The 17,731-nt window shown below is 55.9% G+C and overlaps 5 protein-coding genes across 5 annotated transcripts; 3 read left to right on the top strand and 2 right to left on the bottom strand.

The window, feature by feature from the left end:
- Positions 1 to 3,295: 3,295 nt before the first annotated feature.
- On the top strand, positions 3,296 to 4,774 carry A1O7_03590 (uncharacterized protein; the record flags this gene model as incomplete). Its single annotated transcript, XM_007757609.1, has 1 exon — positions 3,296 to 4,774. The coding sequence occupies one exon, from the start codon at positions 3,296 to 3,298 to the stop codon at positions 4,772 to 4,774; it is 1,479 nt and encodes a 492-aa protein (XP_007755799.1).
- Positions 4,775 to 6,891: 2,117 nt separating this feature from the next.
- Positions 6,892 to 8,688, top strand: A1O7_03589 (osomolarity two-component system, response regulator SSK1; the record flags this gene model as incomplete). The annotated part of the gene is made up of 3 exons (XM_007757608.1): positions 6,892 to 7,501; positions 7,548 to 8,218; positions 8,272 to 8,688. The coding sequence occupies 3 exons, from the start codon at positions 6,892 to 6,894 to the stop codon at positions 8,686 to 8,688; spliced, it is 1,698 nt and encodes a 565-aa protein (XP_007755798.1).
- Positions 8,689 to 9,981: 1,293 nt separating this feature from the next.
- A1O7_03588 (uncharacterized protein) lies at positions 9,982 to 11,184 on the top strand (the record flags this gene model as incomplete). Its single annotated transcript, XM_007757607.1, has 3 exons — positions 9,982 to 10,025; positions 10,098 to 10,471; positions 10,565 to 11,184. 3 exons carry the CDS (start codon positions 9,982 to 9,984, stop codon positions 11,182 to 11,184), a joined length of 1,038 nt encoding a protein of 345 aa, XP_007755797.1.
- Positions 11,185 to 11,686: 502 nt separating this feature from the next.
- Positions 11,687 to 12,949, bottom strand: A1O7_03587 (uncharacterized protein; the record flags this gene model as incomplete). Its single annotated transcript, XM_007757606.1, has 1 exon — positions 11,687 to 12,949. The coding sequence occupies one exon, from the start codon at positions 12,947 to 12,949 to the stop codon at positions 11,687 to 11,689; it is 1,263 nt and encodes a 420-aa protein (XP_007755796.1).
- A 2,766-nt stretch (positions 12,950 to 15,715) lies between these two features.
- On the bottom strand, positions 15,716 to 17,689 carry A1O7_03586 (glycyl-tRNA synthetase 1; the record flags this gene model as incomplete). Its single annotated transcript, XM_007757605.1, has 1 exon — positions 15,716 to 17,689. The coding sequence occupies one exon, from the start codon at positions 17,687 to 17,689 to the stop codon at positions 15,716 to 15,718; it is 1,974 nt and encodes a 657-aa protein (XP_007755795.1).
- Positions 17,690 to 17,731: the final 42 nt, after the last annotated feature.

The following is a 17,731-nucleotide window of genomic DNA, read 5'->3' as shown; positions in this document are numbered from 1 at the left end:
CCCGCCTCTGGCAGCCAGTAGGCCCGGCCTTCGTAAACAGCTACTGTTGGACTGGCACTGCCTCAGTGCCGCTCGCGACAACAGCGATAGGTATTCCAGTAGCCCGTCCACGCCGGCCCAACGGCCCAAGTCGCACCACGGAAATGCACAAGCTGGTTCCGAGCATCCTATCAAGGGTTGGATTTGCAGCATCTGCCGCGAGCCAGAGTCAGATGCAATGCGTGTTTGAAGATCCTCGGACTTTTAGAGCTTGCAGCCGGTCTCTGGCCCAAGAGGGGCTACCCAGCTTGCCCCTCGCTACTCGTACTCGCAGGTACCGAGCACGACCGGGGATTGGCAGGTTGGTCCCAGCAGAAGGGATACCGCCTCTGGGTGCGCGCTTGTGAGCTGCAGGCGGACGTCAAAGTCACTTCTGGTGACTTTGAGCCGAACGTTTGTCATGTCGCTCTTCGAGGGCTGGAAGTACCGACATCGAGCTCAGCTGTGATCGGGGGTGCCCGTATTGCTCATCCACTGGCGCGCAGAAGCCTGTACGGAGTATCGGGACCGAATTCTAGTGTGGTAACACAGCATTGATAGTACGGAGCAAATTCCATCGGCTTTGCCAGCCAATGGCGTTGTGACTGGCACCCAATCGGATATTCGTAAGGGGACATGAAAGCATGTCAATTCCGAGCGCTCGTGGCTATGTAGAGGCTGAACTGGCGGTCGACGGAACATCGAATCAGCACATGGCGCAAGTCTGCATATCGTGGAGAGCTCTGATGCTGGAAGGAAGAAACCAGAGTTTGAACTTTGGCCGATCCCGTCACTCAACTCCTTCCCCGAATGCGAAGTATTGGACCATCGAGCCGCCTACAAGAGCACGACTCTTATCGCCAGTTGGGCCGAGATGCGTGCTTGGGGTGTGGAAGAGGACTAGAGCCAACGCCCTGTGCCAGGCAACAGGGATCTGGGCAATAACCTAGTGGGCCACCCGGGGTTGAGGACATGGCATCTTTGACCATGTCACGGCCTAGTTTGCAGGGAGGGAGGGGACGGCTGAGATGAGGGCGCAACAAGCGCTAAGTACTGTACTCAGTACCTACCTTTGGTTGCTTATCACACTGGTTACGAGGTACCTAGCTCCCTGACGCCTGCCTGAAGCCCGCCTTCTCCATGCCGTGGACGCCAGGTACGAGTCCTAGGTACCTTACACAGTAAGCTCTTGGTGGTCCTAGTGACGCCGGACGTGGTTGCTTAAGCAGGACGAGGGACGGTCGGCGCGGCTTACTCCACCTACTGTGTAGAGAGTCCCCTGCGAACAAACAGTGACTCGCCTCTGCAAGAGCGGTCGAAGCCATGTAGTGCACCCAAGGGAAGCCCCCAGCATCAGCCAACAGACTTTGAGCACAGACGCACGGTGAGTAGCGCAACAGCTTGTTTGAAAGTCCATCATAGGCTTCTCGACGGCGACTTGGGTCCAAGCCCGGCTTCTGGCGCCCTTACGCTTGGATTCTCCTGCGGCAGCCAACGGGGATCCCCAGTTTATCCCACTTCGGCTCATGAGGCTTCACTCGTTAGCAGCGCTACTATCGCAAAAGGACACAAGCGTGATTGAACCCCATCTGTTTGACAACTCTGACCGGTCCCACTCACGGCGCAGATTGTCTTGCCACATACTCAGTACAGCCGCCATCCTGACGACGCGCACAGTGCGGGTTGTATCAGCATTTCGGATCTTCGATTGCCGCGAGGAACAAAGATTAGCTACGTCCATGCCCAGTACTTGGACGTTGCCCGGATATCTGATCCTATGCAGAGCGCCGACTGCACGGTCCCGAGGTGACAGCGATGGACTGACATTTCCTTGAGCTTAGGATCCCCACCCTTGTCCAACCACCAGAGCCAATGTGAGCTGGCAACAATGGCTGATTAGCACGGAAGAATCATGAGCATGTCGGTGCAGGGCCCCAGACTCTGTCACCTCCACGACGTCCTCGATCGACCGGCACCCCGAATCCTATTCTTCATTCGCAGCCTTCCCGATATTGTTCTATTCATGTGATGATCCGCCAGCAAAAGTTCATATGTACAGTCAATCACACCTGCTCCACAGACCCTCTCTCCGCATACCCTCCGTACCCGTAGGAGGTACCTCGACTCGGTGGTCCGCTAGAGGCTTACATACTTCGGGAGAGCAATATCGAGGCACAAACCCCTCTTCGACCTGGACCAGTGAGCACCAGGAAATAACTCCGTATGCCATGCGGCCTCCTTAGCGTGGTGTATCGCTTGCCCAGCGCCCGGCTTCATCCCCACCATCCGGCCGCCGCGCGATCGCGAATTGTATCTCACCCAGCCCATCCTGCGCCTCCAGCTTGGCCTTCGGCTCCATCTGCAAGCCTCCACGGTGCCGGATTGGCACGATTGATCATCCTGGCGTCTGCCAAACACAGACTTTCACCACGCCTAGCCATTCTTTATCGCTCCTATCGACAGGGCCACTCGACGCCGCCAAAATAATCCGCGTCGTTGAGTTCGCTATTCCACTGCACCTACAACTTCCTGGCGATCCTGAGCCTTTCGCCTCAGCTCTTTCTTGCTGATTGTCCTCCGTCCCTTTCCCAGAGTTGCGACTCTCGCTATACACCTTCCTAGTTCCAAGCATTTGTTGTCGCGATCCGTCTTGTGCTCGCCTCTGATCTTCGTTAGGCTACTGTCCCACTTCACCCACCCCGGTGCATCTCGCCTTGCGACGGATCAAGTGCTAACGGGGCGGCGTTTGTATACTGCGCTTCGCTCCTGAAGGGGGTCCTCACCGAGCGTCCCTCATCACCTCGCATGCCAGCGTCGAACTGATAACAGTTTCGCGTTTGCGCCGGAGACAATCCGAGCCGTCGTGTCACCGTTTCAGGTCTCACGGAATTACTGGACTTGTTTCCCAGCCAGTGGCGCATATCTTCTTCGACTTCGGACTCTTGACTTCCCGTACATGACCCTCGACGGCGCCCTGGAGCTCGGACTCGGAGATCGAAAAGGGTCAAACCCGCAATCGCAGAAATTCCAGCTCTAATTTGGTTGCGTGCTGGTGCCACTTTGTTCGCACTCAACTTCATCGAAAGCGAGGTAGTTGTCCTTGGACCATACGTCACTCGAGATCCGTCGGACGACCATATCACTCACTTCAAATCGGATTCATTGCGTCGGCAAGGTCGGACGCTCTGCACTTCTCTTTGCCGCGCAAAGCATGACTGCGCTTGCTCTCAACCCTCTCGAAACACGCATTCTCTCCAGCTTTGCAAATCCATACGCCATGGCCTTACCAACTACAGGTATTGAGGTCGCCGCGGCGGATAGACGGATGTCGAGCGCGAACGAAGCCGCGCTGGCCGCCCTGCCAACCATTATGCTGCGACGCCTACCACGGCATACTAGTCCTGAGGCAGTACGAACCATGCTATTGTTCGCCAAGGACCTACGAGATACAGAAATCGTCCCAAACGAATATGAGGAGGACGTCGGCTTTGCGACCGCAATCGCCAGATTCTCCTCCTTCGCTGGTGCGTCCGAAGCCCAAGCAATGCTCGATGGGAAGCCCAACACAGCCGGACAGGCCAAAATGGTTGTGGAGGTCATATCCATCCCATCCATGGCCGCGATTCCGCGGCGCAACACAATTGATCCTCTAGCGGGCCGCAAAGTGGCACAGTCGGTATCACCTCCCACGTCCAGCGCTCAGAGGTCGTCACGCTTCAACGGCACCTTTCAGGCCATGGACAGGACGTCCCCACCATTGATTGGATCGCCCTTGGAACATGCCACTTCCAACAGCTCGCAGTCGCAGACCATGTTTTCGTCTCTGTCGCCCGTGGCCAGCGCGATGGCGGACCGGCCTAGGGCTAGCGGCAAAAAGGTCATCGATGAGGATGGCGCAGATGATGATACAGGCGAGCTCATCAAGGACCCACTGGCATATATGCATGGCTCTTCTACGAATGGCGCGGCGAAGAAGTCGACAAGCCAACACATGCCTACCGCGGCATTCTCAGCGCTGTCTCTGAATACCAATATCGGCAACGGCGCGGCGAACAACTACGTGTCGCCGCGATCCGCCGTGGGGCCTAGAACACCTCACTCACAGTTCCCCACGATAGGTCCTAATGGACCCTACCCACAACCTTTCATCCGACACAATTACCCCCCGGTCAATCCCGCCGACCAGAATCCGCCATGCAATACCCTTTACGTTGGGAACTTGCCAATTGACACCTCGGAGGATGAGTTGAAAGCTATGTTTTCGAAGCAAAGGGGCTACAAAAGGCTGTGCTTCCGGACCAAACAGAACGGGCCGATGTGTTTTGTGGAGTTTGAGGACATATCATTCGCGACGAAAGCTTTGAATGAATTGTATGGGGCGCAGCTCCACAACAGTGTCAAAGGTGGCATTCGCTTGAGCTTTTCCAAAAATCCACTTGGGGTGCGAGCGGGCCAGCCGGGCAGCAACAGCCCGCCCACGCCTTTGAGTGCCGCTGGACCTCTGGGCGTCAATGGGTACACCAACATGACGCCTGGCGGATTCTCGACGGCCAATGGACCGCCACCGGGGCTTTCGGTACCCCCGGGGCTGAACATGGGCGTCGTGAGCGGAGGAGTTCCCCAAGCCGCGTTTGTCAACCAAGGCTTCGCCGTCGGCAACGGGCCCGTGCCTAACATACGGGGGATATCCATGAGTAATGGCGCTCAAGCACCGGGAATGGGTGGCGTGTACCCTGATTACATGCTTGGAAGGTAAAGAAAGGATCCTCGGTCGTGGCGCAACGGATGAGTGGATGTTTGACTCACACTTCCACCGAGACCATCATTCTGACTCTCGGGGCATTGGAGGTGCTCTGCGTAGACTGGCCCCATGGTGGGCAGTCCTCTGTCCACTAGCAGAAGTTGCTATCTATGTTAGTGGATTGGTCATAAGCTGAGTTGGCGAGGTTATTGTTATGTGATTTCCAGCACAAAGATTCCCCTTTCAGCACTTAACGAGCAGGCGGGCAAGCAAACTGGCGTTTATTTAGCTTGAAGCGGCAGACTTGGACAGCAAGGGGAACCACAGACACCGGAGAAGGAGGACAAGGTTTGTCATCATGTGCACACTGTCATTATCGAAACGTTGTCACTGGCACTGTCGTACGGGGTGGGCCTAGGGAGCGAGGACGGCACTGAGTTTTGCTTGTTATGCGGGAAAGCGGCTATGCGAACAATGGGAGGATTCTCATGGCGGGCGTGAGTCATGCATTGCTCCAGAATGGAATGCGACCGGGTTCTCTTGTTGATGATCTTCGATGGCATTCTTGTGCATAGCTTACGACGCGGATATGTTGGTAGAAGGAGGTTGCTCAGGTTCTTCCAGTCCTTCATTCACAGCGAAGCGTTCGATCAGGGATGGGGCACGATGGACATGGGAGCAAGTGGGCGCATACAAGCATGGACTGGTCTCATGAATCTGATAGGCTCATGCATTAGCGCTCGTTCTTCTACTGTAGTGCAGCTCCAACAGGCCCGTGATGGCCACGGCACAGAAATTCAAGATTCCAGGTGCAGGAATGAAACTGCCAAATTCTTGATTGTCGCCCAAGTATTGAGACGGGACGAGCACGGTGGTTGGACCAAAGATGGGCTGCGGAGGCTGCAGCTGATTCGCGTGTGAGGGAAAAGTGAAGTGAAAGTGAAAGTGAAAGCGAAAGTGAAAGTAGCGCCAACGAAATTGAGATTGGACTCGTATACGGAGTACTGTAAACAGTTTGTTGTGCACTTTTATCTCGTGCAGTCGGAACGAGGCAGCGTGCACCCCTCACTTGGTGTCGCTTCGATTCAGCTCTTGTTCCTCTCCGATTGGAAATCGAGAAAAGTCAAGCAAGCCTGAGTGAGACTGGGGAAGCGGCTATCCACAACAGCACAGCACTGTAATCGGACTTTGTATGTCTCGATCGGAGCACTTTATATTATCTTCTTTTCACAGCTGCAGCAGCTAGCGAGGCACTTATCACCACTCGTTGACATCCAGCTCGTTCAATCTTTACAGTTCTTGTGAGAGCTATTAGTTTCCTTGACATTCAATGCGCATCGACCAGCACCCGTCTCTGTCGGTGCATGAATGGCGAGCTGCCTCCCTCCAGGCATGAGTCGGAATGGATGTTCCTACTACACGCCAGCATCTGCCTTCATCACTGAGCTGACACGCCGGCCGGAATGCCATTACCGCGAACCCGGTCACGTCCGCGTATCCCTCTCTTCCGTAGTCTGAGTGCCAATGCAGCTGCTTCAGATAGCGATGTCAGCGCCACAAGCAGCCAGGACGATCGACAAGCCAAGGCCGGCGGCGGGCGTCAGCGGTCGTCGGGCGGCTGGAGTCTGCCCACGCTGTCTACACTCGCCAACTTCAACTTCCATCGACGTGCGCGGACCAAGTCAGACGCCAAACGGAAAGGTGTAGAGGCCAAAGACGGGCGAGAGGCAGAGCGGGAATGCGAGCGGCCTGCAGCATCCGCGTCTGCCAGAGTGTCGCCCCGAGGACAATCGCCCAATAACAAACCTCGGGCGGCAGCACCAGCCACAAGTGCGGAACCCACGTCTGCCTTTGCCTCTGCTTCTGCAACTGCGCTCGTCGATGCGCCTCCTGCTTCGCATTCTCTTCATCATCCCGACACCGATTCTCGACCCAACACCGCAACCATTGCTACCTCTGCTCTTCCCCCTGCTCCTTCCATCAGTAATCATAACCCCGACACCGACCTCCGTCCGTCGACTCCGCCGAGCCCGAAGCCCGACTGTCCGCGAGTCTTCGTGCAGCGACCTTCTACTCCGACTGTGCCGACCGTGGACCCGGAAACATGCAGCCGCTATGATCCTGCCCGCGCCATGCAGAGAAAGATATGGGTGAAACGCCCTGGCGCCTCCGCGACACGAGTCGAAGTCGCCGAAGATGACCTGGTCGATAACGTCCGCGATGTCATTCTGCAAAAATACGCCAATTCCCTTGGGCGCAGTATCGATTCCCCAGACATCACCCTCAAAATAGTCAGTCGTGAACAAAACAACAAAAACGTCACCGCCGAGCGTGCTTTGGGTCCAGAGGAGCCCATCGGCCAGACCCTCGATGCCCACTACCCTGGCGGCCAAACCGTCGACGAAGCTCTCATCATCGACGTTCCCCAACGCAGAACCACTCCTCGAGCGTCTCCCCGACCGGGCAACCATCATATCTATTACTATCCCGAGCACTTCCGCCCCGATGAAGCTGCCCGCGAGTACTTTCCTCCCATGCAGCTGCACTCTCCTCACCTCGCCCACGTACCTCACCCCAACTCGGTTCCTCATTCCATGGCTGTTTTGACGACTGGTCAGCTGCCGCCGCTGCCGAGCCCTGGCTCGCATGGGCAAAGGAGACATGCAAGGCCGAAATATGGAAGGCAACACACGAGTAGTCCCACGATCCTTCACACTGTCCAGCCGAACGGGCAGATTATAGGTACGTTGGAAACCCTGCTTTGATACATGAAAACTAACTTGAACAGAGTCGAAGGCACCCATCAACGGCCCTGTCCCATCGGCACCGCCACTACCAACACCGCCAGCTCAGGGACCGAATGAACACAAGCCATCCATTACACCTCCCAATCGGGTCTCTTCCCCCCACCCAGGCCAGAAAGCGAAGAGAAGGAAAGGCCCCTTTGCTGCCCAGGCCGCGAATGGCGACCCTCAGGCTACTCCCAAATCACTTCCCGCCGCTGCAAGCTTGCTGGACGGGACCGTGCCGCCGATCAATGTGTTGCTCGTGGAAGACAATGTTATCAACCTGAAATTGCTCGAGGCCTTTATGAAAAGGCTAAAAGTGAGATGGAAGTCCGCCATGAACGGTAAGGAAGCAGTGTCTATGTGGAAGCAGGGTGGATTCCACTTGGTTTTAATGGACATCCAGCTTCCGGTGATGAACGGCCTGGAGGCGACCAAAGAAATCCGACGGCTGGAAGCGGTCAACGGCATCGGCGTTTTCAGCGGAAGTCCAATCGAGACTGCCTTGAAACCGCCTACTAAGAACGGCGGACCCGTGGGCGAGGAGGATACCTTGCCTGATCGAACAAGCTTGTTCAAGAGCCCCGTCATTATCGTGGCTTTGACGGCAAGCAGTTTGCAGAGTGACAGGCATGAAGCGTTGGCTGCGGGTTGTAACGACTTCTTGACAAAGGTGAGCATTCGGCCTTGAATTTGCGGTGGACACGCGCTAACCTCTCCCAATAGCCTGTCAACTTTGTATGGATGGAGCGCAAAGTCACCGAGTGGGGATGCATGCAAGCCTTGATTGATTTTGATGGCTGGAGGAGATGGAAACAGTACGCCGACGAAAAGGCGGCCGAAGACCCCGCCAAAAAGGCAGCAGAGGAGAAAGAAGAAAAGGCCAAAGCAAAGGCCGCGCTCAAAGCCATGTTCTCACGACCGCCACCAACAACCAAGAAGGAAAAGGATAGTACGAGCACGGGGTCAACGAGCACTGTCGAGAGAGCAACGACCCCTGTGCAGAACGGAACGCCCAAGAAGGGTGGCGGTCCAGGCCCTGGCTCCGGTGCCAGGAGCCACAAAAGCAACCGCAGCAACGCCAGCGGAGCTGGGGGAAACCTGGAAAGTATGGCAGAGGAGGATGAAACCCCCAGATCATGACAGAAGCACCGAAGATATGCGATGGGCAGCGGTCGACTACGCTGGGGCCAATCGACCTTGCGCGTTTCTTTCTCGTCCGTGTCAGCAGTTGCAGCGAGCATCATATATTGGAGTTCAAGGCCGACGGAAAATATTCACAGGGAGGGCAATTTTTTCCTTTGTTTTTGAGAAGCGCGTTGCATGCATGACGGATTCTGCCGGATGATCAGGGTTTATATTGAGAGGGTCATGAGGCGTCATCGTTTGGGAGACGAGAGCTACAGTATTGATTGTTGGCACCGCGCTCCCCTTTCGACTTGCAGCACATATAGTGAACGTGGCGTTCCTTTTCTACCTTTCAGCCATGCTCCAGATTTTCGATGAATGATGAATTATATTCACCTTTTCATCTAAGATTGCTTTCAGGGGCTTTACCAAACTTTGATGGAGGGATGCTACAGAGTCTGACTTAGTACTGTGTAGTCACGGCGGTGCCATGTGGCAGATCCAGCGGCGAACTATCACCGGCAGAGGCATCGACGGTATCATCAGTTCTCCAGTGTGCTCGCTTGAGGAGAGACTGCGCCTGTTCATCCAGCATATAGAGCCACTAGAAGGCGGAGAATCAGCGAGTTGCGCGCTGGCTATTGAGACAAACAGAGACGGTGGATCCCCTCGATGAGGATATTGCGCGGTGTGCAGTATCAGTGAGTGGATTTGGTCAACAGCCTCGCATCCCCGGCGTCACTCGTAGGGGATCTTCTCATGTCCTGGTCTCGAGGTGGACGGTTCTGTCATGTCTGTACATTCAAGACAGCGAGTCCTCGTGATCAAAGTCGAGTGGTGGTTCGAGGCACATGGAGTCAATGATTTTACGTGGTCCGTAGAGTTGGAATGTGGTTCAGGCCGAAGATGGACTGCCAGCTCCATTATGGGGGTAGTAAGCATCGTCGTGTCGGCTAGGATGCTGGAACTGGCCACACCTCGTACTGTTGTCTCTTTTCTTCCGGTCTGATGTGTATCTTTCCTGACTCGCAGATCAGTACTGTGAAGGGATACTCGTACAGACGATAAAAGCAAAGGGACACTCGTACAGACGATAAAAGCAAAGGGACACTCGTACAAAAGTGAAGGTGAAGAGGACGTTGAGGATTGACAACCGAGGTGGCACCGCGAGTCTCGCTGAGCATGACGTCGACTCGTGCAACTGAATTGGACTGTCCCACTGTGACTGTACGGACTGTCCTGACTCCTGCCGTCGACGCCTAGACAATTCAAGGGCATTGATACCGCGCACCCAGCCAGCCCATCGTAATGTCGGCCAAGATAGCAAAGACCCTCGCGCGGCAAAAAGAAAAGTAAATATGCCTGACAGTGCCCTCTAAAGACCTTTGCAAGCCCCCACTCACTCACATCGCTTGTGCCTGCAGAATCGCCGAAGGCAACTTCTACGAAGCCCACCAGCAACTCCGGGTCATCACCGCCCGCTACCTCAAAGCTCAAGACTACCCTTCCTCCTGCGACGTGCTGTACAATGGCGCCCTGTTACTCCTCCGCGCCGGCCAGGGCGGGTCGGGCGGCGACCTGGCCGTCATGCTCATCAACGACGTCTACATGAAGGGCGAATACCCCTGCAACGACGAGAACAAGAAGAGAGTGTTGGAGATCTTCCATGCCTTTCCCAGCCAGGAGCCCACGCGGAAGCGGTTCGTCAACGACATGGTGTCTTGGAGCGGGAAATACGGGGCCCTGGAGCGAGGAGACGCAGAGATCCATCATGAGGTTGGGAAGGCGTTCGCAGAAGGTGAGTGGGACCGCCACCAACCTGAAGATGTGGTTGGGTGGTAAAGGGCGATACGGTCCCCTGCTGACAGTATACGTGTGTATGTGTCTGTAGAAGGAGAAGCGTACGACGCCGAACGACACCTTATCATCGGCACATCCGCATCGCCTCCCATCCTCGCCTCGGTACACTACACCTGGTACAAGACGGACCAGCCGCACCTGGCGGCCATCTACGCCTCCCGCTCGGTCCTGCCCTACCTGCTGGCCGGCAACCTCGCGTCCGCGAACCTCGCCCTCTCGACATTCACATCCCACCTGACCACGTCCAACCCGGCGCTGCTCGCCATGTCGCAACCGCTGGAGTCGTCCAAATCGGGCCTCTCGCTCCGCATATTTCCCTCGATCCCGCTGCTCAATTTCCTCTCGCTCTTGCTCCTTGCAGCGCAAAAGGCCGACGCGTCGCTGTTTAGGCAGCTCGCGAAATACTACGCCCCTCATCTCAAGGAGGTCGAGGGGCTGTGGAACGAAGCCCTCGCCCACATCGGGGAGATCTGGTTCGGCATCAGAATACCCAGACAGTCGGGTAATCCGCTGTTCGACATGATGGGGAGTATGCTGTTTGGAGGGGGTGGCGGTGGCGGTGGCGCCAAACCAGGAGGGACGCCCAGGTCGGGGACGCCAGCACCCGCAAAGAAGGAGATTGAGAAGCCGCCGGCTATGGATCTGGACTGAGCTCAGTCCTACCGCGCGACGAGATCTACAGTTCGGGGCGTCGGTGGGATGGAGTCTCGGCGGGCGCATTATGGTGCGAAGCAAGCGATCCTAGCTTTGGAGGAAATGAACCGCAAGAACAGCCAGACATGCAGCCCACTCCGGCACTTCGGATTGGGTTGAGCCGTCGATCGTTGTCGTTCTGGCTGTTTGACGATTCATCCACGGGCGGTACATAAAATCCAGTGGTGCTGCCGCTGGACCAGTAGATGATAACTCATCAATCGCCCAGCGGAACGAAGGAAATGAATGTATCACTAGATACCCACCCTACGCTCCCAGACAACGAAATACTAGTTGGAGTCTTTCAACACGGGGTCAACCTCGAAGCAGCGTCTATCATTTTCTCTCGTGTTGCATAAAACTTCTAACTATCGCCACACACGCATTGATACAGCCACCGTAGCTCATTGATGCATGACTCGTGTGATCATAAGTCGTCAGCCTGTCGCGGCTCAAAACATCAGTCATACACGCCCACCTCGTCCCTCCCGACCATGGCGCCCATGCCCAGACTCCCGCCAAACATCCACGCCTCGTCCTCGGCGCGGCCGACCTCCCGCCGCAGACTCCCCATGATCAGTCCCATCAGCTCTTCTTTCTCCTCCTGGGCTTCCTCGTCCTCGTCCTCGTCCTCCGCCCCAGCCACGGTGCTCGACGCCGCGGATTTGCCGCCCTTGGCGCGAGCCCGTTGCCGGGCCATCATTTCGCGGAGGAGGCGTTCGATGCGCTCGCGGTCGCGACGCTCGGAGTCCAGTTCGTCCAGGGCTACGGCCTCGGCTTGGGCCCGGGCGGCAGCCATGGCCGCGGCTTGGGCGTCGTTGTGCGTGTGCGTGTGCGTGTGGTCATAGGTATGTGCATGTGCAGTGCGGCCCCTGGGAATTGAAGAGGAGGGCGGTGGTTGATCGTGGTCGTGGTCATGGTCGTGGTCGTTGTCGTGGCCGTACAGATGCTGATGTTGTCGTCCTACGCGATGACCTGCTCGGCGAGTAGAGGCTTCGACAGTTGAGTGGTGGAATTCGTCGCCGGAGAAGCCTTCCTCTGCCGCGGCGTGGGAGTGATGATGATGATGATGATGATGTACTTGGACGTCTTCGTTGTCCTCCCCTGCCCCACGCTCCCCTTGCGGTTCTTGGTCCTCGCCCGTCTCATCGTCTGAATCTGTGAGCCTCAAGCGGCTGGGGAGCACGGGCAGCTTGGGGAGCACGGGACGCCCGGTGACGGGATTCAATGCAATGATGGACTGATTGGGGAACAGTGCGGCGGAGGAATGCGGGCTGAGTGGTCGATTCGGCGATACGGTCGGATCGTACCCATCGGCTACGGCGGCGCGGGTGGGAGGGGACAGTTGTGGAATGGGAGGGGGGATGAAGGCTGCGCTGCCGCCATCGAGGGCATTGTGGAAGGGTGATGAGCGTGGCGGCGACGGTGAGAGTGATGGAGTCGACGCTGAGCGTTGGTGGGTCCGCAGCCGTGGCAGGTGGCTCGCGTACTGCTGCTGCTGCTGCTGTTGGTGTTGGGCTTGGGTCTGCGAGGGAGAGGCTGGAGTCTCATTTTGCCCGTCTAGTTGAGGCGGTGGTGCCCCGGAAGCCGGTCGTCGCGACAGATGCGTCGAGAATAAATTTCGGCGTACTGATCCTGACGTGATCGCATTGGAGGTCGAGGAGAGGAAACTCGAGGTCGTGGGTGAGTAGTCGATGGGGTCTCGTAAGGGAGACGGAGCCATGGCGAAGGAATTATGTATGCGTCTGGCTCGTTCGCTGCGGGAGGACAGTGCTGTCCCAGATAAGGTGGGGATACTATGCTGCTCGTCGTGTCCAGTAAACAGCGTGACGAGTAAATAAATACAGGTACGGAGTACATCCATAGTCGATGGTGAAACAAGACGCGACCTGAAACTCCGCTTCCGCCAATCGGAATCACAAGCTGCTCGTCGATGAAAGCTCCCTCACAGTAGACATCACCAACACCATCCGCACCACACATACTAGTTATCCTTGGCCACCCCAACGGGAGGAATACTATGTAAGTACATGGAAAACTGGTTTCGCCCGCCACACAAGCAGCAAGGGGTAGCAGGAGCAGGGAAGAGACCGGCCGCATGGGATAGCTGAGAGGCACTCCACAGAGGTACTTCACTGGAGAGTCTCAAAATGACCTCCGAGCAGCGGTGACTCTTCCTTGTGGCCCAATCGCCTTGACCACGCAAAGCAATCACCGCCGACCTCCCCTCTGCACTCGCCATCTTGCGGCTTACTTAGGTACTCAGCCTGCTCGAGCATGGTTGGACCTGGGCCTTGCGCCATTTGGCGGGTGAAGCTATGCCGCAGACGAATGTGGTCGAGACACTTCCCTGCAGAGTTACTCTATCCGGCATATGCAAGTATACTGATTGGGCCTTGGGCGTACGGGGAGGGGACTGTGAAGACGGCATTGTATTGCCCATTCGCCGCTGTGGGCAGGGACATAATTACAGTGGGTGAGTAATTAGCTATCAAGCCAGGCGGTGTACCTTCAATGCTGGCCCTGACCTGCCAGTGTCAGCCAGCGTCGTCTGCACGTTGGTGCCGCATGTGAGGCTGTGATCCTTGAAGCTCCCTTCTCAGATAGGTATAAGTATGTCTTCAACGTGCCAGCGACTCTGTGTCCGGTACCATCATCTTCCGGAAACCTTTACTCTTTACCGTTTCATGCATCGCTGACCGGCGGTAACGCTTCTGAGCTCCTCTTCCTCACAGCTTCTAATCGACGACCGAATCCGGCCCTCAATCAGGTCATCATGGGGATTCATACTCGATGCCCCTCTTGCGCTAGCTCAAATATCAAAGAGTGGGGTCCTTATGATGTGTTTGAGGTTATCAACCCTGATCGAGGTACTTTTACTTGCGTGGGCTATGCTCGCACCCAAGGCCGTCGTTGTCGTATGCGGCTCAATGCATACACTCGGCTGGAAGTGTATGAACTACTTGATTGCATTTCGTCGGTATCACCCAGCAGCAAAGAAGTCGAAGTACTATTACTGCAGGTTGCGTACAAAACACTGTGTGGGCAGTGGCACAAAAATGAAGCCGAGGAAGCCGCTGACGAATGAGCCTTGAGGCTTTCCACCCTATCACAATCAACTAGCCGAGGGTGGAACGGCAAATGGAATGACGATAGATGGGAACGATTTGAACGGAGATCATACCGGCCTTTCTACCGCGGGTCGTCTTCCTTCAACTACGAAGACCAAACACAGTACCAAAGCAACGGGCGAACGCAGTATCACAGCATTGGGCGAACACAGTACCAAAGCAACAGGCAATACCATCAACACCGAAGGTGGGAACAGCGGCAGAGACGGCCGGCATGGGAAAAGGCGAAAGAACATCACGAGTTTGAAGAATCGTTACGCGAGAGGACGCAAAGGAAGGCCCGGCAAGGACGCGACGATTGGCGCCAGTGGGAAGCGCAAGAGCGGGGAGAAGAAGCAAGACAGCGAGAGTGGAGAGAACGAGAGCGCAAATCGCGCAAAGCCAGAGAGCGAGAGTGGAGAGAACGAGAGCGTGAAGGAGACGCTAGAGCACGAGAGCGAAAAGAGCGCGAGAGAAAGAAGCAAAGGAGCGCGAGGAACAGCGTCGGCGCGAAGCCAGAGCACAAGAGCGAAAAGCACGGAACGAAGCCAAAAAACGTGAAGCAAAGGACCGAGCGCGAGAACGCGGATAGTGGCAACGAGCGTGGCACTCGTACGTGACCAAGTGGGCAGCGTTCAAGGCGCTCGACGACACCAAGAAGCCCTCAACCGCCGAGCAGGCTCAGCAGATGATTCCCTAGGCCCACCAAATCCGGCCGCTTCAATGACTTGACCAGGTGGGACATCCTGGATTTCAATCGAAAGGCTTGTCCTGAAGCGGAAATACCTGACAAGATGTCCAAGACCATGAGGGCTGAGAGCTCCAAGTGGCATCCCGATAAGATGAGATTGCTCTATCAGGACTGTGAGCCTGGGGTCGACGAGGTGGAGGCCGTGAAGACGATCTGCTTGGTGGTGCTCCAGTTAAAGGAGGCTGCGGACGCGGCGAAGGTCAGATGATCAGAATCTTTACCTATATTACGCCCATGGAGAGTTCAGAGAGACTCTAGGGATGGGAAGTAGCATAAGGACGAGGACACTGCGAAGTTATCGTGCCCCCACCGTAAACCATGATGTTCGAAAGCATCCGCCGAACGAAGTAGAATGAGATGCATAGTAAGGCACGTGGAAACGATAACAAAACGACCACTTCTCATCCTCGGTCTTTCTTCAGTCTTCACATTTCATACATGACACTTAATATGGAGGGCCCAGCATTTCCCGCCACGGTGCTTTGGCCCACTCCGAGGTGCGGTCTATATCTTCGCGCTGAAAGAAACGATCGCACCATCAAAGGTCGGGTATCTCAAGAACATTAAATCAAATGGTGGGGTGCCTCCTTTCGACCTTCCATGTCCGACACACACGTACACACACACATCACTCCAAATCCTGCCCCTCGAAAGCAGGTAATCTCTTCGCGATATCTTCCCAGGTCTCCTCTCCATCGACCATGCTCTTCACAGCGCCGATGATGTCGTCCTCACTGGCCCTGACTTGCTTGGTGGAATCGCGCTCTCGCAGTGTCAGTGTGTTATCCTTGACCGTCTGGAAATCAATGGTGATGCCGAAGGGTGTGCCGAGCTCGTCGTTGCGAGCGTAGCGTTTGCCGATACTGGCGGACGAGTCGTCCACTTTATTGGACACCCCGACGCGTCGGAGACGGCTGGTGAGTTTCTTGATGAAAGGCTTGAAATCCTGATGGCCGGACAGAGGGACGAGCAAGACTTTCGTCGGTGCAACGATAGGGGGAAAGGACAGCACTCCGCGAGCGCCATCTCCTTCACGAACCCAGAAGACGTGTTCCATCACGCTGTAGAGGATGCGGCCGATACCGAACGAGGGCTCGATAACGTTGGGCGTATATTCTCTCACATGCTCCGTTCGCTTCCTCTTCTCAATCTTGATAAGGTCCTTCTCGAGCTCCGTCTTTCCACTTCCCACACCTGGCGTGTCGACCTCGATCTTCCCGTCCTGCGACAACTTTATCGACAACTTTTCGCGTAGGTCTTGTGAGAGAGCGTCCACCGCGGCTTCGACCGCTTTGGCATCCTTGCGGAACTTGGGGCCGAGTTTCTTGCGCTCCAGGTCGATTTGGTATTCTTCTATGACGAGGGGTTGGGCTCGTGTTTCGCGGACTACGAGCGGCGCGCCCGTCTTGTTCATGTGCACCGTCAAATCGTAAGCGCTGCGGTCTGCGCATCCGACGCACTCGATCCAGCCGTAGGTGGTGAACAGTTCGGCATCCCAACAGTCTGCAGCGTAATGTGCCATTTCGTTGGCCATGTGCTGGCGAAAGCGCAGTTTCGAGTGGTCTACCCCGAGTTTCAGCAGGAAGTCTTGAATTCTGACGAGAAAATATCCGAGGGTTTCATTGTCGACTAGACCGGTTGAGACGGCTTCCCCAATCGTCACAGTATCAGGCTTTGTGCTTCCGGCGAGCTGTGTCTTCCTGTTCAGGAGAGACAACTTTGTGTCCTTGACTTCGTCAAATCGGGGATGCTTCTTTCCACCTTCTGGGTCCACGAAATGTTCAATCTCGGCCATCAAGAACTCACGGACACGCAGGAGCCCGGATCGCGGAGAGATTTCATTGCGGAAGGACTTTCCAATCGAGGCGGATGCGAACGGCATTGACTGCTGGTTGAATTCGAGCAACTTCTGGAAGTTGAGGAATTGTCCTTGAGCAGTCTCCGGGCGGAGGTAACCGTTGGGTTTATCGGCGCTGGGTCCAATCTGAGTTTGAAACATGAGGTTGAAAGCCTTCGGAGGCTCGAGATCGACGCCTGTTGTAGGACCCTTGATGTTGTACTTCTTGATCAACTCTCCGAGCTCATCACCTCCATAGTTGTCAATCTTGGCCAGAGTCTCCTCGTACTCCTGCACTAGCGCGTCGTCGAGCTTCTCGACTTTTGCTTCCTTGGACTTCTTCTTTTTCTTGGCCTCTTTCGCCTCATCAACTTCAACTGTCTGGCCACGCGCAACCTTGTCCGCCTTCAACCGGTCCTCGAGCACGCCCTCTACCAGGTGGTCTGCACGAAAGATCTCCCCGCTCTTTGGGTCCTTGCACATCCAGTCGGCGAACTTGTCCACATGCCCGCTAGTTTTCAGCACCGCCTCGGGAGTCAACATGGTGCAGTCAACCTCGAGCATGTCTTCTTCCAGAACAAAGTGCTTCCGCCAAAGGTCCACGACATTGGCTTGCAGGGCGCATCCTGGGGGCCCATAGTCGAACAACCCGCGCTCTCCACCGTAGATCTCGAATGAAGGGGTATAGAACATGCGTCGTCGGAGGGTGGTTTCGACCACTGCGCGATCTAGCACGTCGCCGGTTCTTGTTGTAAAGTCGGCCATTTTAAGGTCTACTTTGGCGGGTAGGAACTTTGCAGCACAAAA

This window comes from Cladophialophora yegresii (assembly GCF_000585515.1).
Source record: "Cladophialophora yegresii CBS 114405 chromosome Unknown aczIN-supercont1.2, whole genome shotgun sequence".
Lineage (NCBI taxonomy): Eukaryota > Fungi > Ascomycota > Eurotiomycetes > Chaetothyriales > Herpotrichiellaceae > Cladophialophora > Cladophialophora yegresii.
Note: the sequence above shows the minus strand (reverse complement) of the source record. Positions and strands in the feature narration are given on the sequence as shown.